At 28.4% G+C, this 23,257-nt stretch overlaps 2 protein-coding genes across 2 annotated transcripts in view; both read right to left on the reverse strand.

Annotated features, from left to right (window-relative positions):
• Positions 1-42: 42 nt before the first annotated feature.
• Positions 43-6,879, reverse strand: Tbc1d8-9 (TBC1 domain family member 8/9). The gene is made up of 18 exons (XM_011504709.1): positions 6,349-6,879; positions 5,412-5,578; positions 4,812-4,985; positions 4,643-4,739; positions 4,363-4,552; positions 4,201-4,277; positions 4,072-4,128; positions 3,789-3,993; positions 3,227-3,713; positions 2,926-3,129; positions 2,281-2,612; positions 2,047-2,202; positions 1,773-1,958; positions 1,507-1,695; positions 1,274-1,436; positions 835-1,167; positions 374-477; positions 43-297 (listed from the first exon to the last, which is right to left on the reverse strand). The coding sequence occupies exons 1-18, from the start codon at positions 6,390-6,392 to the stop codon at positions 82-84; spliced, it is 3,381 nt and encodes a 1,126-aa protein (XP_011503011.1). The 5' UTR covers positions 6,393-6,879; the 3' UTR covers positions 43-81.
• Positions 6,880-12,603: 5,724 nt separating this feature from the next.
• LOC105366305 (probable serine/threonine-protein kinase samkC) overlaps positions 12,604-23,257 on the reverse strand; it is a 12,042-nt gene continuing 1,388 nt past the window's right edge. The window contains exons 2-5 of the mRNA XM_011504710.1: positions 16,754-16,797; positions 15,693-15,816; positions 14,038-14,499; positions 12,604-13,544 (exon numbers count right to left, since the gene is read on the reverse strand). Coding sequence (XP_011503012.1) covers positions 12,711-13,544; positions 14,038-14,499; positions 15,693-15,816; positions 16,754-16,797 — 1,464 coding nt within the window. The 3' untranslated portion in view covers positions 12,604-12,710. The remainder of the gene's footprint in view (positions 13,545-14,037; positions 14,500-15,692; positions 15,817-16,753; positions 16,798-23,257) is intronic.

A 23,257-nucleotide genomic window follows, 5' to 3' on the forward strand; every position in this document is an offset into this window, starting at 1 on the left:
AATTTATATAATTATTTTTGCAAAAATTTTCAATAAATCCATCAATCAATTAATTTAGCTCAATAACTATGCTATTGAGTATCATACATTTAATATTGGTGTATCAGAAAGTGAATGTGTACGATTGAATCTGCGATTCCTAAGTGAAGCTATTGCTTTAATAAGATCAGTTCGTTTACTAAAAAAATCCACGATCGGTTGACCATTTAATGCAGATGCTAAAAATTGTTCAACAGTAATTGACCAATTAGGATCACGAAATGATGGGTTTGCTGGATTGCCATTACGATCAGATGACTGAAAAAAAATATTATATTAAATATTTTATATTGTTAAGATATTCTATAAAATATTAGTTTTTTTTAACCATTACACCAGTATGTTTACTTGTTAAAACAACTGCTGAACAATCTTCAGATTCTTCTCTTTCAACATAGAATTTTTTTCCAACATCTCCTAATTGAAGTAATAATGTACCTAAAACAGTTATATCAAGTATATTTTCTATCTGTTAAATATATATTTTACATTGTTCTTTATATGTAATTAATATATTATAAAATAATTAATAATAACCTACAATGTATAATATATAAAAAAAATTTTTACTTATTTATTTTGCCATGTTTAAAAATTAAATATGTTTATTAAAAACTTTTATTAATTAATTCACTCTTTATTAATTAAAACTTATTTTTTATTAATAAAACATTAATAGCATAATTAAGAACTTCTAAATCAGCTATCTTGTCAGTTTTTAATTTATTATATTACATTAGCTCATATTACAATTATTAAAATTCTGTATCAATTGTAAAGCAATCTTAATTTTACCAATTTCTGATATACACCAATATGTCTCTTGATCTTCGGGTTGAGCAGGAAACATATCATACAAGGTGTTCCACAATGCTATAAAATGAAGCTGAGACATTTTCGGCACGGTTTTTAAATTTAATGGACTATCTCTGGAAGCTATCATTGATCGTAAACTGCCCATACTTTGTTCTTCCCATGATTGATCACCTTGTGGACTATTCAAACTAGTTGATCGTGATAAAGTACTATTGGGTTCTTCAGCTAGACTAACTGGTAATTCTAACGATGTTATACTTTGTTCCATACTGTCAAAGAAGTCTGTGGCTTCTGCAGCAACTTCAGCACCATCTGAACAATCATCAATATTTGATATACAATGTAGTTATTACTGATAATAGTAGATACAATGGAGATATTAGAATTACAAATTAAAAATAAAATATCGATATTTTACCTGATTGTGTAGGAGAATCAAAATCTACTGGTGTCAATAATGGTGGTAAATGAAGTGTGTATAAGAGCTTTAATCTTTGTGAAGAATCTACAGTAGCTGTCATAGCAATAGCTTGTACCACTTCTCTAAAATTTAGAAGATTGTCGTGATTACGGTCCATTAACTAAAAATAAACTCCATTTTTATAATATTAAAAAATATTAAATATATTAATTATAAAATAAAATTTCTACTCGAAATAGTCTTGCAGCAAGAGATTCAGCTCGAGTACATTTCCCCCAAGGAGATAAACCGGCAAACAAAATCCTGAAAAGATCATAATCAATTTTATATACTTCGTATGGTGGTTGTGTTGGATCATATCGATCGGATTCTGTTTTTCTTTGACTCATTAATTCTTCTCTGATTAAACTCAATAATTCCTAAAGATAAAGCAATTCTTATGTATAAGTAATCCCAATAAATTTATTTATTAAATACCGAATGCGAGATTTTCAACCTGCAACTCTTCTGTAGTCATTAATTTTTCAGTAATAACGCTCCTTATAACATTTTTTTCAATACCGTCTTCTAAACTTTGAACTACTTTAAGACGGTGTTTTAATCGTAGTCTTTCAATTCCACCTACTGTTAAAGATCCATACTTTGCATATGATTCAAATATCAGTCTTTGAATGGAAATACTCTGAAAAAGGCAAATTATAAAAGATATAAATTATATTTCGTTTTAGAAGCAATTAATAAAATATAAAATGAAACTGTTACAAATTTACTTTATTTGGAGGTAGGTTATCAATAGGTCTAGGTAATATTGGATCTTCATCATTATAAACTCCTCCAAGATAATCAGTTAACAGCTGCATAGCTTCTCCATCATCGTGACATTTTAAAAGTTTCTCTTGATTCCACTCTAACACCGTTAATGCCACCTAAAATTAAAAGTTTAATTTACAGATATATGAATAAACATAATCAATTGACAAGCTTCATTCTTAATTTTCCTTAACCTGAAAAATTACTTTTGCTCCATCATAAAAGAAACAATCCATAATGTTAACTGCACTGCTGGTAGGCATTACACTCAAGAATATTGTTAAGAACCATGACAAAGAAATCACTCTAATTAATCCTAAATCCTGTAATCTAGCAGACAATCTAGGTAAATGCTCAGCTGCAAGTTCCTCTAACAATCCTTGATCTACCAAAGCACCGACTACTCGTCTGTCATAATAATCTGGTAATAATGATTCACAGACATTGCATAGTTGCCAAAAAGCCGATTCTTCTGAACAATAGATAAGAAGCACAGATGCTACTATATTCATAGCTTGACAATAACCTTTATGAAAAAAATATTTATATTAATTATCACATAATTAGAATTACTCTTTAATAATCTAAAAATTACGATATTTCTTTTTTATTTTAATAAAAAATATACATAAAAAAAAGAGTCGCATATATTTACATGCATACATTCACTATATGTATATATTGTTTATTGTATATTTTAAACAACAATATATTTTTTTCCATGCCAAATTTATTACCTAATTTTTGTCAATAGAAGTGAAAATGAAAAAACGTTTTTAAAATAAATTAATTTAACATTCACAATAATTAAAAAAGAATAATTTTAGTTTAAATTATACCGATTTGTGGATTTCTATATGCATAGGCAGAGAGAACCCGTCTAAGAGCACTAATTCCAGTGTCAGATTGAAAAGCAGGGTGCTCTGGTAAAGATCTGTGAAGATCTCGTTCAATTTCTTCATTAGCTTGACACAATTTTCCAAGAGACTGATCAACTAAAGATTTGTATAATCCAGGATTCATTATCATTTCATTAAGAGCACCTTAAAAATATACATTTACAAACAATGGTTAGAAATAATTAGAACTGAAGCAATATTATTTTTAATGATTTTTATTTCATAAATTGAAGATGATTACCAGAAAATGTTAACCAAATTTCACCCCTAAGAATTTGTGGTATACCAGCAATAACAAGCTTAGCAGTTTCCACAGTTCTATAAATTGTCATTCCTCTCCCATATTCAGAAAAGTGTAACTCCCACTGTTTTTCCTTTGCTTCTTGCTTAATAGCTGATTCTGTACTGAGCGGAGCTTTGAATAATTTCATCAGTGCTGGTTGAGACATCCAAATTGGTCTTTCTTCACTTTGATCATTTGTTGTATCACTTCCACTCTCTTCTTTATTCATATTAAATGGTTGAGACAAAATTTTTATTTTAGCCAACAATTCTGATATTTTTTGTATTACAAAATCTCTATCGTGTATTTGAGCAAAAAGAAATGATGATCTTGCAGTTGTAACCAATATCGATTTACCTACATCAGTGTTCGACGCTTGATTTTCGGCTGATTCAATAAGTCTTACTTCTTGTAATGATATAACTAAACTTACCAGTTGTTTAACCTAACATAGTTTAAATAATACAATTAACAGTAGTATCATTAATAGTTTAATTAGATGATTTAAATAACAACTTACTCTGCTTTCAAAGCACAAATAATTTTGAGATAAATAAATTTTTCCCCAATTATGCCTCTTATTGTAAGGAGTCCATAAAGTTGCATCAACACAGCCATCTAACTTTTCACTTCCTGGTAATCTAAATTGCAACCTATAAGCTTCGGAATGTGCACGAGCATCCAAATCTCTTTTTAAAAACGACGGCTTCTTAGGCACATTTTTACTAAAAGACAATAAATTATGAATAAATAATAAATTATATCTAACGTATTTCTGTAAACATTAGTAAATAAATTTTTACCTTAATTTTTTTAGAAGATCTCTATCTTCATTAAAACCACTCTTTTCATCAATAAGTCTAAAATTAAAATTATCTTATATGAAAATTATTTTTATAAAAATTAATTTTTAATAATAAATTACAACATACCGTTTCATTGCAAGATTTGTTAATTGTTCCATTAATGAATATGTTTCGTATTTATGAAGAAACATTGAAAAATAATGCTGTGAAATAGTGTTAAAAATATTATTTACATTTTTATATGGAAATTATGTACACTGCAATTTGTATCTTATAATATATACAAACCTCTTTACCATCGCGTGTTACTATACGAATACTGTCGGGAAATACACGAGAATTTGTTTTATTTAATTCTACAATATCTGCCCACCGAATAATCAATTTAGTTTCTTTTGACAAAATATAAGCATAAAAATACATTTGATTTACAGATAAATACAGCCATCCTTGCCTAGGTAGATGAGATTTCCAATAACTACAAATTAAATTTTAAAAGATGTATATTATTTTAAATAAAAAACATGGCAGTATTCAAAATAATTTGCTTCAAATATGTATATTTGACCTGCAAGAATAATAATTTACAAGTTTGTCATCTTTGGATAAATTAAAAAGTTGATGAAATTTATATGAAACTCTCTTAAACGATTGTGAATCTTCATCTACAAAAAATAAGATTGTTTAATAATATTTTCTACAAGTTAAACTTTGTATATATAAGAAAAATAACATACCATCGGCTAATGTACAGTCTGATGCATTATTTGCTATAATAGATTGTATTTTGCAGCACACAAAATCTGTAATTTCTTCTTCTGTATCAAAGGATTGCAATGTAGTTGTTAAATTTTCATGCAGCCATTCCCAATCTTTTACTATTTCTGAGTGTGTCAGAGAACATGCCACCACTACAATTATATATTTATATTAATACATTTTATATAATTAATATAAACATAAAACGGCAAAATCATAAGAAATCAATGAAATGCATTAGTGTAAAACCTAATTTATATTAAGGCTATAGAACATAAATATAAAAATTGTTATTCTTGTAAACTAAAGTATAAAAACTGAATTTGACTTCTATAACAGGAAATGGTTATCAGCTGCTACTTCATTATCAGCAATAGTTTCTTGTAATTTAGTTTAATATTTATATATTAATACTATTAAAAATATTAATATTATTTTTGCAAACATAATAAATATTGTATTTCCAGTATTAAAAATATTTACTTTCTAATGTACTTAATAATTTATATAAATAAGATATATATAAATAAATTATTAATATATCTATAGATAAGACATTTTATAAATATAAAATGTACCCCAATAAACTTCGGATGAAGGCGTTTGATGTAAAATTCTGAACGGTGATGGCTTTGTATCAAAGACACTATCTAATGTTCCAACAATAATGGATGTGAGCCCTTTAATTTTTCCATAACCTTTTCTTCGTTGTCTCACAAAGTATGTGGTAGCATCTTCGGTAATCCTGAAAACATATTTTAAATATTATGTTAATATTACTCGTGATGAAATTTATTTTTTACTTAATAATAACAAAGAGTATACTTATGTAAGTCCCAATGTGTGCTTATTGATTTTAATGTATAAAAAATATTATATATAATTGCATGCAATTCCTGCTTATCCTGTAGTTTAAAATTTTAAATGTTTAAAATAGAAAACAATTATTTTGTAAAACTAAATAAATTATATTAGATTTAAAAATAACAATTCAATTTCATTCTATAATTTATTCATACGTTGAATTGTATTTATTATTGTGAGTCATACAAAAATTAGATAAAAAGAATATTATATAAAACTAACAAGATTCAACAATTAACGAGATAAATGATAGTGAAGTAATGAATAGCGCACTATGTTGTAATTTTTCTTCTGTCACATGCAATGGGAAAAAACAGTACACGCACAGGAAGCCGCGAAATTTTAACGAAAGCATCAAACATAATGTGCGTTAATTTTGACTAGCACAGAAATAAAATCAACAACAGAAAATAACAGCTGATTATGGTTAGCGCGAACCAGCGAGAAATGGAGCTTGATCCCCTGTAAGAATTTCGCGCTCTTTGAAAATGTAAATAAGGGAATTTGTCCCCATCCAATACGAAAACGTACAGTCGCTGCTTGGCCAGCACAGCCTACATCTATAATTTCTTATCGCTATACTTCCTATACTCACGCAATGTCCTGCTCACTCCTTTTTATAACTTTGTCATTTATTTAGCTCCTATTTACCATAAAGCATTGACTAGCAAAACCTCTTCTGGCTTCACCCACATATTTTGTCGATGTCGTCTCGAACCAGCGCATATGGGACTAATTCATCGAGGCTTGCCTCTTCGCGTCTTTCAGAAAACCTCTTCTTCTGCCTCTTCTAAAGCAGCGCGCGGAAAAATGTACGTATTTGGTCGTCAACTTCTGCTTCTTGCCCGGTGGTGCTATTTGTGCGTTGTACAAAAAAAAAAATAAATACTGTTAGAAGTCGAATGGATGGCTCTGGTGAAACCAGTTGTGCTTTATTATGCCTTTTATAAATTATTGCCGTTATTATTAGAAATATGCTGTCGTATTAAGAAACGCCAAGAGGGACTGAGACAGAGAAACAAAAAGATGTAACGGGGAACCAAGAGAGAGCAAAATAACCTGATAGATTAAGATGAGGCGTACATGAACGACTATGTAAAGTGATCGACGTCACACCTACAATACAATTGCTGCTGCCCCCTTGTACTCAACTTATATTGCAACTGGCTACATGTGTATATGCTTTTACAGCTGGCTATGTGTGCATCGGATACATTGTATTATTATCATTTGCAATTCATGTAAAAAGTGCAACCATAAATAAACAAATAATATGAATAAATAAGATCATTGAATGCAGAAATATTTAATAGTGGTTATTACATGCAGTTGTTTAAAAAATTCCTTAAATAACCTCTTTACTTTATTTTCGGAAGATAAGGAAAGCAAGCGACTTAAGAATAGAAAAGTTCGCTTTTTGCTCGTCCCAGTGAGACTGCGCCACAGTATCTATCAATAATTATTCCCGCCTAAAATGAAAAATTAATGAATACCAAATGCAGGAAATAGTGTTATAAAACAATGACATGGTATTTTAAGAAATAAGTTTTATTTATTTATGAATAATTAGGCTAACTGTGTTGGGATCATAGATTTTATTAAACTTTAGGAGATTTCATACTTTCTAACATATTTCCATTAGTTTTGGAAACTGCTTAATATTGAAAATGAATCATTTAAAACTTAAATTATCGACAAAGATAATGGCAAGATAGTTATTGTTTACAAATCATACACTTTCAATGATATTGTACATCTTTACGAGTATCAGAAATGAAATTTACTTAATTGTTGAGAAAGTACACGAGTAAGCTAAGAATCACTGTAGCAGTTTTCTTTACAGTTAAATTACTAAGCATAAAATGTATACAAAAGCATAAATTCTGCCACCTTTTTTTCTTAATGTCACATTTGTACAACATAAATGCATAATTTTCTTTATAAATAATTTGTTTGTAATTTTTTAAATTAAAAGTAACATTTATCAAATAGTTATTCTATTAATTACTTATTACGGAATTAAACATATTGGTAAAACAATGAATAAAATACTCATTATCTTGCTACATTTTTTGCTAATAACCATTATATATAAAAACTACTATAGAACGGAAATAATTATATTTTTAACAAAATACAAATACCATTTGCTATATAGAATATTACATAAATAGAAAATTCTAATAATAGTTCAATTGCCCTAAGTAGAATTAGAATTGCCTTAAATTCTTATAAATAAAGTGAAATTTAATAAACCAAACAAATATATTTGATTTGATATTTTATTATATTTTATTTAGTTGAAAAATATAACACATATAGATATTTTTTTAATTTTATATAACTTAAAAAATTAATAATGCTTAATGCTTAAAGTATAATGCATTTTGAGTGAATTTAAAATACATCTAGTACGTACATACGCATTTAAAAAATTAAGAATGTAAAGTAAAAGTTAAATATTTGAATCAAATTTTATATATATATATATACACATATATGAAATATAAAAATGAAATGATTTTAAAATTTAATGGAAAAACACATTATTCGATAGACAATTGAATAATATATGGAGATATTTAACTAATAAAAATTAAATATATTATAAATGAAATAATGATTGAAATATTTGCTGAAATCCATCTTTAATAATTAAAAAAAGCTAACTCTAATACTTTGAAAATTAAGCACAAGTAATCCAATTATGCATGGAAGTAGGAATGAACAATAAATGATTTAATAGATGTTCTATCCTTTCGAATTGGTAATTATTATACAGACAGTCAGTTGAGTCATGCGATAAATGATGGTTTCGATCAGACAATTTTCCATCCATTTTTTTTTTTTTTTGGCACATTAAACATTATTTACTAATTCGCTTGCATCCATTTCCTTTTTCAAGAATGCTCACTATTAGTTTTGCAACATAATACAAAATTCCTATAGCAAGTTATATTATTAAAATCCTAATTCTTTTTCTTCGACAAATATTCTTGTAAATTATATACTTTCTGTTTGTTATCATAAAACTAGATAAGTTCGGATACAATGCTTACCTCTATTTTCTCCGAGAGAATCAAACTATAATGTTTGTGCAATTTTTAAATTATAATCTAAAATTTACAAAACAAACAATACATTTATCTAATTTATTAGAAAAAAATCTGATCAATTAAAGTGTATGTCACGGTCAGATCAGAAAATATACAGTAGTTTTGAAGAAGATAATTAAAATCCAATAAATTTGTATATAATGAGATAAAAATATAATTATGATTCTATTAATATTGATTATATGAAAATGTACGGCTGATTTCAAAGGAAATTTTAAACTAAATTACATCATCAATTTAATTGATAATAATATAAATTTAAAATATGTGATGAACAAATGAAATGACCTTCGCGAAAATACAAATTTAAAGCTTCTTATATGTAATAAGAAAAAAATAATTTCATGAATTGTAAATAAAAAATGTTATGCAATTATGAGTATTTAAATTTAAGTAATCATCGATTTCTTCTATTGTTAATAAAAATTTTAACGGGCTGTTTAAATCTTATTATACACAGAACGATATTATTATATTATATAATCTAATATATCATAACATTTATATGAGATTTTTACTAAAATCTGCAACATTAAAGTTAAATAAAAAATTTCTTATTAAAAACTAATAATTTGATTAAATTTAATTCCTGCTTGCATTCATTTTTATACATAGAAATTTATTCGAAATTGATGAGTATCGTAATATTCTTTAATATTACTTGTAATTAGTGAATCAGTTATTTTAAAAGAGTCTTGAGCCAGCTCACTATTTCTTCAGCAAAAGCAACGAGCTGTTAGTAAAATCGTGCTAATTTTATGATTGTAAATAATTTACCAAAACAGGTGTTCGTCAAAGTCTCCTTATTTAGAAAAAAAAACCACAGTATAATTTTAAAAATAAAAAATTGTAATTCATTACAAGCTTAGAAATCTGTATAAGACATTCTAAATAGATATTTAAAATATTTTTCGTTACAGATTTGTGAATCTTCAATATTTTTCATAAGTCACATAACTACTTAAACGTTTTTTTACTTAAAACTAATTTTTATAAATTAATTTATTTTATACATTTATTTTCATTTGCTTACTTTAAAAAATCTTAGAAAAGTTTTTTAATTAAATAATCTTTAGTTGGTTGTGAGGATTTTTAAATGTTTTTTTGATATTATATGAATAATAAAATGCTTTACGTAATTTAAAAAAAAATTATTTATTTTAAAAATAACTGTAATATAATTATAGGTTCTTTAATTACCAAATTTCAATAAGCAATAGAAAATTGAAGGATATAAATAGATGCCGTATTAAAGATATTTATTAATTAGTTTTAAGTAGATCATTCTTTTTAATTTTTTAAGAATTTATCTACGAATCTTTCATTAATATCTACAGGTTTTTTGTGTACTTTTCCAATCTTAATCATGAAAAAAATAAACAAACAAATTTTAATACCAATAATTCCTCTTTAAAATTTAATGGTGTACCTTCACATTATGAAGTAAATAATTATAAGTTAAAATAAAAATTTTATCTATTGTTTTTACAATTTTTATTATTATAAATAAATGAAGATTTATTTCATATAAATTACTTTATATTCTTAATTTAATCTTAATTTAATAAACGTGAATGAAAAAATTTTTATTTAATAAAAAATCAAATGATAAATGTATAATTTTTAGGAAAGGCTGACAAATGATAAATGATAAAAAATTTCAAGTAATAATTTTATTGAAATATAAGGAATCTGTACCAGACAGAACTAAAATTACTGTTGGATTTGGTGCTACCGGGGTTCACATATCGTATATGCCTGTGTTATCTTTTTTACGCCATTATGGTATAGGTAAATCGATCATCTATAAGTACAGAAACAATATCGAAGGTACGTGCACAGTCTATCTTGAAAGTTTAAACCTAAGAATGATCATTCTCCTATATTCCATTCATTAATTTTTTATTTGTCTTTTACTTGTTACCCTTTACTTTTCAAATATTTGTTCAGCACTCGCTTGGTGTAACATTTACAACACAAGGGATTCAAGCTATTTACAATACATAACACAGTAATCTACAATACACAAATTTGTCTCGCTCTCATACGTTCTCGCATTTTTTTCATTCACTTACATATCGCACAACTGTACTTATTTTCGTTATTTACAATTTTATTTTTTTTACAAGATACGCATTATCTTAATTCATTCCGTGTTCCTTTTACGCTTCTTACTTTCCTCTTCAATGTACAATTATTACAATATTTTCATGTGTCAATTCTAGAAGTTTATAGCTCTCAGGGAGCAATTAATATTAGAGTACACAAGATGTCCCATTGTGAAAAAAACGGTAAAAGGAGTGTGTGCTTTTCGTGCTTTTTCCAAGTAAAAAATATTGAAATTTATTTTTCTGACATTTGTTTGTAAAAAATGTCAGTTTGTAAATTTACAACTGCATTATATTTGTATTTACAATGTATGTGAGATCTGAAATATTTCAGAAAAAGCTTCGGCAATGTGATGGGATATCTTGCATGCACAGTTTAATTCTATAACACTAAAAATTTAAAAATCTATAAATTATCGTAATCGATTTAATAAATAAACAACATATACGATTAATTTTTGTTTTTTTTTAAGGGTATCTTCATTAATTATCTATATATCACGGATTTACTGGTTCTGAAAGTGCATAAGAGAAAATTGCACATATGTAGGCATTTATGAAATAATTTAAATTGAATTAATGGTAATATGTACTTGATGAAACACATAATTTGGTCTAGAAGTTTCATTAAATCTTAATCCCTTCCATCATATTTCACACAGATTGCATTTAGAATAAAAAGAATCGTAATGCTGAGATAAGTGCGAAAACTTAGACATAATTGTTAAAGGTCAATCGATTCATGCGTCGTGTCAAGAACCATCTATTATATATTATATAGTATTATAACAAATGCATTTCTTTTTTTATTTTTCCGCTTTTTTATTTTTAATTCAAAAGTTTTGAAAAGAGCTCGTAAACGTCAATGACGTTATACTTAACAGAAAAAGGAACTCGTGCAAATTAGCGAAAAACGATTAATTTTGCTCATTACGTTGTAATAAAAAGTAAAGAACTAATTCTTAAACTTTTATATAAGTTTAAAATGATAATCTTAAAAAATGATTAATTTTAGGAACTTATACAAAGAAAAAATATTTATTTCCTTCTAATAAGCGATATACTCGTTAAATACACTAGCCAAGTTTGAACCCGATTTAACTTGTCACTATTAACTTGTCATACATTAAACTGACAGTTTAGTAGCCGAGCAATTTACTTTAGAATTGCATATGATGCTTCGATTTTACTTTTATGGTCTTAGTTTTTTGTATTATTTTCAGTAAATCTATCAACTAACAAATGTTTTTTTAAATTGTTTAGTTTCGTGTCTTCAATTAAGTCGAAAACAGTAATGATTAACATAGTTTAATTTCTCTCATCATACATGTATCGCAGCATTATTTAACGTACTTTTTTATTCAATAAATTAGTATTATCTCATTCGATCTACCTTTGCAATTACTGCAACGAAATAAAAAACTATCCAAAAATGTTTTCGTTTTTGTTTTAATCTTGTAAAAATCATGAAAGTATACGTTCGTTATTTTATCAATTTCTGTATAATTTTGTACATGCGTATGTACGTGTCATGTATACGTGTGGCATACAGGGATGTCGCATGTAGATATAGATGGATAGGCGTAGGTTTGTGTTTAAATCACTTTAAACTTTATTACTCTGTATTGACGCCTCTTTCCTTCTATTTCAAATCTCTCTCTCTCTTTCTCTAATGTGTGCGCGCGCTCGTCTCGTGCTTTAGTGCGAAAATAATTTATATATACAAGCTTTAAAACATTTGAATATTACAACACACGGTTTTCTCTTAACCAATTATCTAAGCCATCATTTATTGATAAACATCGCTCTTCGGATCTCGCTCACGAAAGAATCCTTTCTCAGTCTTGCATTCCCTGATGGTGACGGTCTTGAGATTAACGGTAACGTCCGTAATGAAGACCTGATCAGCCACAGGATTACGCGCGTGCCAATAATCAGTGCCGGGACTTATAAGTGGCATGTAAACAGTTTCACTTGGTTTTATTACATCTGTCTGTTGTTGATGCTGCTGTTTAATGCTCGTTGATTTGATACTGTTTATATTATTATTATTGTTGCTATTATTGTTGTTGTTATTGTTATTCGTGATATTGGTGTTAAGATTATTGTTGTTGTTTATGATGATGTTGTTGTTGTTATTATTATTGTTGATGATATTATTGTGGCTGTGATGGCCGTTGAGAACTGTAACATTTAACCTGTTATTGTTGGTATAAGAATCCGTGGGACTTGGTGATTTATGTCCGTTAACGTCCATGCTTATCTGGCCGTTTTGTTGTTGTGTTTTCTCCTTTTCACCGCTCTTACGCTGTTCCTGTTGCACCATGTTCTGCTGCTGATGCTTCTTTTTCGTTGGTTGCTGTAAATGTTGCTGTTGCTGCTGTTGCTGCTGCTGCTGTTGTTGATGTATCGGATGGAGTTCAAGTGGTGTCTCGATTTGGGGGGACAGAGGAGATGAAGGAGCTCGCGGTAGTGACGGTGGCGGTCCACGTGGCACATCGGCCTCAGGTCGCTTCTTGTCCAGCAAGGGGGGGGCCGGTGTCGTGGGGACAGCCGGTAGTGGCTCTTCCGGCGTTGATTTCACGCTTGATGAAGATGGTCGCCTACCATTCACTTTATGCGTCTGAAATATATGAGAATGGAGGAAGTGAGTCACTTTATAATATACTGCTGCAAATAGTTTATAAACAATAAATTTAATCACAAATACGAACAATTATGTGTAATTTTCAGAATTTTGCAGTTACTTAAAGTGTAATATACAAAACTTTTTAATAGTTATATTAAGATTGTTTGCCTAGAAATAATTTGAACACAACTCATTTCCTTTCTGAAGATATATAAACAATATAACTGTTGTACATAATTGGATAGAGGCAAGGCAAATAATTTATTTTTTTTAACCAAAATTATAATATATAAAAAATAAATAAATATTCATGTAAACAGATATGATTGATATATTTTCATCTTTTCTTTAACAAGTACAACAAACAACCGCTTTAAATACTACAATAAAATATACGTGCCCCAAGGGTATACATATATAAACGTGGACTTTGGAAGTTGAATGGCGATATGCTTTAAATGAATATTCAAGATTGCGCGATACTCACATGATAAGTCGGTGAAGTGGAACTGTTGGTGGCCTTGAGTGGTAAGAGTCTGGGTATTTTGTTGGGTGGCGGACTGCCACTGCCACTGCTTGGGCTGCTGGTAGTGATTGTGACGCCGATCTTACCGGATTCCTTGCTCAATACCTCGGCCTTCCTCTTGGTACCGGCAGGCTCGCGTTCCGGTAAGAGGGGAATGTCGACACTACTGCTCGAGCTGTCTGCCGAGGCTGAAAGCTCGGTGGGCGGCACCGGAGAATCGCGCCCATCAAGTGAACTTGCCAAGGTATCTTCGTCGACGTTGAGGCCGTCGACACCGACATCGTTGAGGCGCTCAACTACGGCTACAACCGTCGATGCGGCCGCGGCCGAAGCCTCACTCGCCGATTCATCCTGACTATCCTCGCCCACGCGCTCGTCCCCGCCCGGCTCCTCCTCCACAACAAGATTAGCGAGCACTTGCTCCTAAAATTATAAAAAAAAACATTATCAGTGTGACATTTATACTTTTTTCTATTATAAAAAAGTAGTGAATAAATAAAATAAAATGGAAATACATCGACAGTCATTATCAGTGAAATTTTATTTTTTATCGAGTTAACTTAATTTTAACGTTAATTTTAATTAAATTTTAAAAACATCATTAACTATTATTAAAGCTATTTTTCAATTTATAACAAAAATAATGTTTTCAATTTAGCCCAGAGTTAAGTAATCGCAGATATACATGGCGTTTATTATATTTAAAGTCATTTTGGTTAAGTATTTAATTTAATGAACACAACTTTGATAAAACACTTTCAATTCATATTAAACCCCGACCTAATCCACTTTTAATTAATAATTTTATACGATTTATTTAATATTATTGAAATTTACGTTTATTCATATAACTTATGAAATCATTAATAAATTTAGTTGAATTACTTAATACTAACTTTAACAAATACCAATGAATTATCATATACAATATAGATCTAACTAGAAAGAATTATTTTTTATCATTTTTATATTATTAATAATTATAAAATTATATTATTTGTTAGACATGAATAATATCAGCAATAGTAATAAAAATTACAATTCATGTATATTGATTATACGTATATTAAATTTTATTTTTTTTAATGTACTATTTATTGTGCAAGATTAATCTACATTTTATTAATTATATTAATTAATACCTTTTTTTATTGTATTATGTTGTGCAATATGTATAGTCTTTTATTAAACAACAAAATACATATAAAGGAATAATCAATTTTTCTTTACTTGTTGTTTTTTTAAATATTCTAAAAAATATATAATAACATAAAATTTCAGCTCCAATAACAATCATTGTCTTTATTATTTATTATAAGTAACACACTTTATTCTAATAAATTTTAATTCAATAAATTTGAAAAATTATTAAAATTATTAAATAATATTTTATTGAGCATAACTTTATGAAATAAAAGTTTTTCAATTCAAAATGTTAGATATATTTATTTATAATTAAATGCCAGTAATTAATGTATGTAAAATAACACCTTATATTAAAAATACAATAAATTATAATAATTATCTATTTACTAGTTATATATAAATAAGCAAAAACATTTTAAGTACCTTGTTATATGATAATGAAACAATATGAAAATTATATAAACACTTACACTATATCTTGCATCCCTTCGCCTTGGTCTTCTAGTCGTGATATCACCTCCCCTTTGACTCTCTTCATAAAGTTCGATTAACCTGTAATCTAAAATATTTTCTTCTGGTTCCCACGTGTTGTATCTGAAAATAAAAACATATTTTTAATTTTATACAGTATCAACTAGATTATAATAGTAATAATTCTTCAATTTATTCACTTTAAACAATTAGTGGATTATTTAAATATCAAATTTATTTACTTCCAATAAATGCACAATAAATAGTTTAATAAATATTCTATGAAAAATCTTTTTTTATTTGATGTTATAGTTTTTTTATTTAATAATATTAAGTTTAATCACATTTTTAAAAACCCAAAATTCTTAAAAATTCTTAAAAAATATTTTCTAATAATCTTAACATAACTAATTATGACTGAAGATAACTTAATATGTATGTTATATTCTACCATCATTAATATAACTATTAATTCTAATAAATAAATCTTTATGTAATAAGAAAATAAAACTTTGTTTCTAATATAAAAATTACTTTTATATATAAGATTATTCGCACTTAAAACAGAAAAAATAAAAATAGAAATAGCACTTTATCCAATCGCGAAATTTTTTTTGTGATTAAAAACATCTAGATAAATTTTATATATGATACTAAGATAAAAATAGAATGTCCAATTTAATCGTTTGTCTATGTCTGTAATAGATGTTTAAAATTTTCAATTATTGAAAATTTAACTATTTTATAAAGAATTAAAATCTTTAAACAAACTAGAAATACAAAATCAAATATATAAATATATATGTGAGCGTGTGCGTGTGTGTGTGTTATAATTTTGAATATGCAGTATGAAAACGTAAAATAACCAACAAAATGTTTAATTTGTCAAAGTAAAATGGTTGCTATTTAATGCTGAATAATGTCCAATATTAACTATACATAATATATTTTAATCACGAATGAAACGATGAGTGGTATCTTAAGTTACATTATTTTTATACATTAATTAAAAAATAGTATCTTTCAATAGAAAATACTTCAATGCAAAAGCAATACTTACTTTTTGCTCCAACCCTTCCATTTGACGTAGTACTCGACTTTGCCCTGTAACGAAAGAAATAGAGGTTAAAAATATCATTTAAAATCTTTTCAATCACTACATGTATTGGACATAGACATTTGTATACACAATTCAATTTATTTTCATTTATTTTCAGATAAGAGTGGATGTGTATGAATTAAATATAGAAGTATGAATTAAATGGCTAAAAAAGCAAAAAAAATTAATACTCCCTTGTAATACATATTAGTATAAACAATCATAAATTATTTAGCGGGATTAATGCAAAATTAGCACTGGCCATTCAAACCGCCCAGCCGCAGTAAATACAATGAAAATACAACTATAAGTGAATAAAGAAGTAAACAAGAATGAAAAAGAAAAGTTTGAAATAGAAGGCAGACGGGATATGATTTCCAAGATAATTGTAGGTGTTTCCAAACTTTCAATTGACCGATAAAAGGCTGTTGATGCGCTTATCTGTTACGAGTGAACTCCAATGAAGTCCCCGTTTACGATACAATGGACCAGAGTATAGGTCATAAACATTACATAGAACAATTAATGACATAAATTATTCCTATTTTCCATTTCCTCTTCTGTAAAGAATCCTACTTAGTATTAAATTTGTAAATTGTCGAGACTAGGCAAAGAAACATTATATGAGTGAATGATAATTAATAATAATTAATAATAATAATTAAATTTTTTCTTGAGTATTTTGGACGGTATAATTAGAATGCGTGGACATACTTTTATTAAATATTTATGAGATGCGGGATGTGGGAACATCTAGATATGGCTTTTCAATTGTTACAATTGCTTTATGATTAACAAACGTATTTGATGAGTGCGTATGTTCATGTAAATTTAGCCAATGCTTTTAACAATAAGAATACGCAGTCATAAAAACATTTGTAATATTTGAATCATCGTATATTAAAGTGCGCTCAACAAAGATTTTTCAATATACAAGACGAATACCATTTTATAATTATGGAAATATAATATTTATTCTACCTCAACATTACACTTTAAATATCTCATACATAATTTAATTTCCGTGTATTACTTTTGTTTGTTGTGCTTTCCTTTTAATCCTTTTTGTCCGACAAAATATATTAAATATATATATATATATATATATTTTTTCATTTCAACATGAAAAAATCGTGCTCAACAACGTATCTTCACGCATACAAAAGTCGCCATCGTAGTCAGAATGTCATGCGTAGTGCTACGTGCATTTATTCACGCTACTGCTTACCCATGCATTTACGTTCTCTTTCAATTTAAAAAAAAAAATTGAAGATTAGACAAAAAATGACGGATGTAATTATGCTTACAAAAACTTTTATTTATTTTATAAATTTATATGTAGAGTAATATATACTTAAATATAAATCTAAATAAACATAAAGAAGTAATCGTATAATAGTAAAATGGTGAATACTAATACTGTAAACAGAAAACATTCATTTTTATAAAAATGTAAATTTATATATAAATAAATACTATAAATAATATTAAATACATCTCTTTAATTGATTCTCTATTACTGAACTTTTATTGTGATTTTTTATACAACGTTATTATATTAATTTATTTAAAAATTTAATATTACTAATTTTTATATACAATGTTTACTGATATGTAAACTAAAGAAATCATGATTTAAATATGTTCACAGTTTTAATTTGTAACAATAATTTTTTTCAGTATATTATATCAATTATATATTATTTAGATGATTTCTATATATATTTCTTACGCACTGCCAGGTTGCGAGTAAATTTATATAATTTTTCATTTAATAATACTGATTTATAGTGAAATCATCATCAATAAAAAATTTATTTAGAACAATTATTAGATTGTCATTACTCTAATACGAGCATTTAGTATTTAGTTGTTTTTTAAATAAAATTTTATATTAGAATCTGTAATTATACGATGTTATAATTTCTAAATCAACCATTACTTAGATATAATAATTATGAAGTTGTTAAAAATCATAGAATTACTACATTTAAAATAACTGCTATAATTAGGTAATAAGACGTACTACTAATTAGGTATTGAGACGTACTCTCTTGGACTCCAGTTCCAATAAAAAGTACTTCCGGTAAAAAGATATTTTATGCCTCTCTCGACTCCAGATCTCATGTCCTTTCTACATGCTTTTACTAAAAGCCGATGTTTGAATATGCGTAACCAGCTCGATAACAAGAAGGCCAAAGGCCGTACTGTGAAACAAACACGGTGGTTGCTGTCAACCGCAGGCAAAATTCTGAATACAGGGTGACATGCGGGCGTTAACACGACCAATAAAACGACACGATCATGTATCGCATCAACATAACCCATTGGGTCTTCCATTGGTTAATGTCCAGTGGCTGCCTCTCTTCACTCTTCATTCTTCACTCGCAACTTTCTCTCTTTCTTTCTGTCTGTTATATGCGCCAACGTGTGAATATACGCGCCTGTGTATTCATAAAAATAAACAACAATCGCTCTCCCTCCAAGATAAAACTGCACCCGGTAACATTCCGGTAGCTGACTGTCGGGAAACTGATAGGTCAGCACCACGTTCCAAAGCAATTCAAGAGCTCCAGTACTTAATTATTGAGTTTCATCCTTTTGCACCCAAAGAGGTTTGGAGCGAGCTCGTGATTACTCGTCGCCGTTTTGACAAACTTATCACGAAGAGACAATATACTTTTAAACTAGGTTGTATTATATGTCACCATCTAATTTTTCACACAATAAACTGGGAGAAATAAGATCATCTGTAAATAAATCTTCTTCCCTTTTAATTTTAAATAAGGTAAATTTTTTTTGTTTTATTTTTCATTATTATTTTTCTAACTTCGATTTTATTACTGCAAAATTACGCTCACCATTACTTATGGCCAGTATCAGATCTTACGGAAATTTAATAGCATTTTTTCAATTATTTGATTATTTTATAGAGTTTATATCAACAGTAAATATGAATTTATACTTTGAATATCAGTACAGTAAATACCAACACTAACCAAACAAGAATTGTAATATTTAATCTTTTAAATAGCAATTTTCATAGTCGAACTTGCCATTCAAATTCTTAAAAATTATAAATATTTCATTCGTAATATAATTATAACAAATAAATTAAAATAGTGTTAGTTTCGATTAATTTAAATTTTCACGATAGATAATTTTTTATCGCATTATTATTTGCTTAAATATAAATTATTATGCTTTTACCAATCTGTATGTGTTAATATAGCTTCACACATATAAATTAAAAAATAATTAACGGATATTGGATAAAAAGTACCTTCTTCAAGAGAATTCAAATAAATCAAATAATGTTTAAATTGGACAACTTTACGAAAACTTATCGAAAAGGAAAGTTCATAATACTTATCCTGCTGTCAGTCGCCATAGTTTTAAAACTGTTTTTTAAGTGGGAAAAGTCGTAAAGCAAAGCATAGTTGCACAACATCGAAGAAAACCATCTCAAAGGAAATCTATCCTCAGGTCCCTTTACATAGGATTGTTGGCCATCTTCGTTAAGAAAAAAAGAAACAAGAAAGGAGGGACGGGATCATTGCAGATTCATGTCGTTATGCAGTCAGCCTGAAATATCCCGACTGGTGTTGAAAGGCTAGAAACCGTACTCCGTTACAGGCCAAGAACAGTACATATTCATCTTAACTTTCCTCCCTTTCTATTTTTTTTCTTTCATTTCTTTTCTTTCACCCTAATTTATATGAATCTTTGTGGCATACTTCTCACCTCTGCGCTTGAACGCCCCACTAATTTTTAGCTGTTTAATTATGTAGTGTCGAATGAGGTTATGCTTGTTTTCAATACATGCTACGTATAAGTAAAAAACAAAATTATTTAATAATTTGAAAATCTTTTTCAAAATCTACTTAAATATTCATCAATTTAAAAGTGACATAACCAATATAACAAATTGTATAATATTGTTGTTGAAAAATTGCAGACTATAGAAAGACGATTTTCTTAACTAAACTCGAACTGTTACATTTTATTACGAAGTAGACCGCTAGATTACCATCTCCAGTTTTAAACACAGAAACATTTTCTTACAGAAAAAGTTAATAAACAATTTTTTGAAATACAATAATGAACCACATAGTATAGAAAAATTAATCATGAACATAAAATTGCAGTTACTTCACATTACATAAGAAATATTATATTGAAATATTCATCTTATTGCTTATAATCATTATTCTATTTGCAAATGTATAAAGTATAATTAAATTAATAAATGTTTAAATAATTTTTAATTGCTAAAATAAAATATTTAATAATTTAAACTATCTTCAACAACATTTGGAGTAAAATTATTTGTGTATATAAGATTATTTAAACAATACTAGTAGTATTTTTAGCGTTATGTGTAGATTCAAAAAAGCTGTGAATGTTTATATTCATCTAAAGTTATATTACATAATTATGTGTCAAAACTAGGATGCAAAATTAATTAACAAAAAGCATTCCATCTACTTTACTGGTAATGTAAAGATATAAATTACTATAATTTTCCATTTTGCAATAATTTCTCTCTTCCGTTAAAAATAAATTTTAAGCATTTAGTCGTTTTATCAGCAAAGCCATAAATATAATATTATTATTCAGATAATTACTAGTAGTACTTGGAATATAAATAGCGGAAATCCGACTCATCTTAAATGGATTTACAAATTTGCATCCATACACAACTACTATATTAATCACCAATGTCAGAAATTTGCATTAATAAATTATAATTAACATGATAAATTAATTTATTTTCATTATTATTAAAGTTATTTTGAATAAAGCAATTGTGAAATTTTGAATACATAAATTATTAAAAAATCGATAAATTAATATTAATGAGTTTATCAGAATATTTGTTATAATAATTATAACGTGTAATAAAAATCATTTAGCAATTATTTCTTATGAAATAAAAAGTATAAGAAAAAACGGAAACAAAAAATCTACCAAATTTCTAATAGTTTCGAATTTGAAAATTTACAACTCTACAACCACAGTTTTATATAAAATTGATCAGATAGAGCTAATTTATATATATACTAAAAAAATATATATATATATATATAATATATATAAAATAAATTTATATATAAGTAATAATTTATATAAAAATGATGAAAAATCGGTATAAGAATATCAAATTTTATTTACGAATATAAATCCAATAATGTTAAATGCACAAATCATCGGAAGAAGGTTTCTAATGTGCTAATATCATTATTGAAGTATATTTCAAGCATAATGAAATCTTTTCACCTTATGCACGTGACCAAATGCAAGAATGGATGGGCGGAGGGATCCAAGCACCTAATCACAGATATTAAGAATGTTCACAAAGGTAAAACAGAAATAAAACGAACTTATTACGCATTGCTCAACCCCTCTCCTGCACTCGTTTACTGCCCCCTTCGATCCGCCCGAAAAAAGGCGCCCCCTTGGGAGTTGATGGCGAAACGTCCAAGGATAAAAAGGAACTAACCGGCGAACGGTGGTAAAGCCACCGTGATGGTAAAAATCGTGCTCGCTCTCCGCTTCATGGCTAATCATTCACAAACACATATACGTAAGACCGTCCGTGCATGCACATGTGTTCCACGCGCGCTTATGATATTGCCATACGTACACGCGCATATACATGCTTGAGAGCGCGCGCTAACTGCTCTAACAGTACCACGTCCGTTGATATGCTTAACGAGCACAAACTGACTCAGGACTGATAGGGGGCAAGATAGATAGAAATACAAATAAGAGTGCACATGTGTGCATACGTGCATACGTCCATGCATGCGTGCGTGCGTGGGTGCGCGCGTAGCACATATCCACCCCTCTCACTCCCACTCACGGGCCTTAGTAACGGCCGTAGGAGGGGCGATGAAGGAAGGGGGCGTAGGTATAGCGCTACGCTCGCCTCGTTGGGCCCGAAGGAGCGAGCGAGAGAAAGCGAGGTGGTGGGGAAGGTCTAAGACACCACCGTTGAGTGGAAAGAAAGCCCGAGCGAGGTAAGGACAACAAAAGGGGGCAGTCGAGAAAAGAGCGAGTGCGTCCGCGCCTCAGCGTGTGCATATGTAGCACATGCGCAGACAGATGGCTGTGCTTAATGTTCTGGTGGCTAGCGCCACCTGATGTCAATTTCTTGAACGATCCGCACATCGTCATTCCGTCTCACTTCGACTCGCGGGCACTGCAAGGCGATAGAGAAACTTGCTTCAATAGATATCGACGTGCTCAACGCCACCGTCTACAGGCTTCCCATTCCGATTCTTTGTTGTGGCGCCGATGACAGTTGCGCGAATCGCTCAATCCCGTGTCGTGCGCATCTTCGAAGTTATTGTTCTAATGACAGCATGAGATCCCGAGATCACGTTCGCGGATTGAGAGCGCAACAATCCGAATCCGTTTTTTTTCCGAAAGGGAAAGCGGAACAAAAGGAACAAAAATTCT

Source organism: Ceratosolen solmsi, unplaced genomic scaffold (genome assembly GCF_000503995.2).
Source record: "Ceratosolen solmsi marchali unplaced genomic scaffold, CerSol_1.0 scaffold58, whole genome shotgun sequence".
NCBI classification, from domain to species: domain Eukaryota; kingdom Metazoa; phylum Arthropoda; class Insecta; order Hymenoptera; family Agaonidae; genus Ceratosolen; species Ceratosolen solmsi.

Coding starts and splice junctions, on each gene's coding strand:
- Tbc1d8-9 (XM_011504709.1), bottom strand. CDS start 6,392: ATGTGGGTGAAGCCAGAAGAGGTTTTGCTAGTCAATGCTTTATG. Junction 4,278..4,362: donor TAACACGCGATGGTAAAGAG/GTTTGTATATAT, acceptor ACTATTTCACAG/CATTATTTTTCAATGTTTCT. Junction 3,994..4,071: donor GATCTTCTAAAAAAATTAAG/GTAAAAATTTAT, acceptor ATTGTCTTTTAG/TAAAAATGTGCCTAAGAAGC.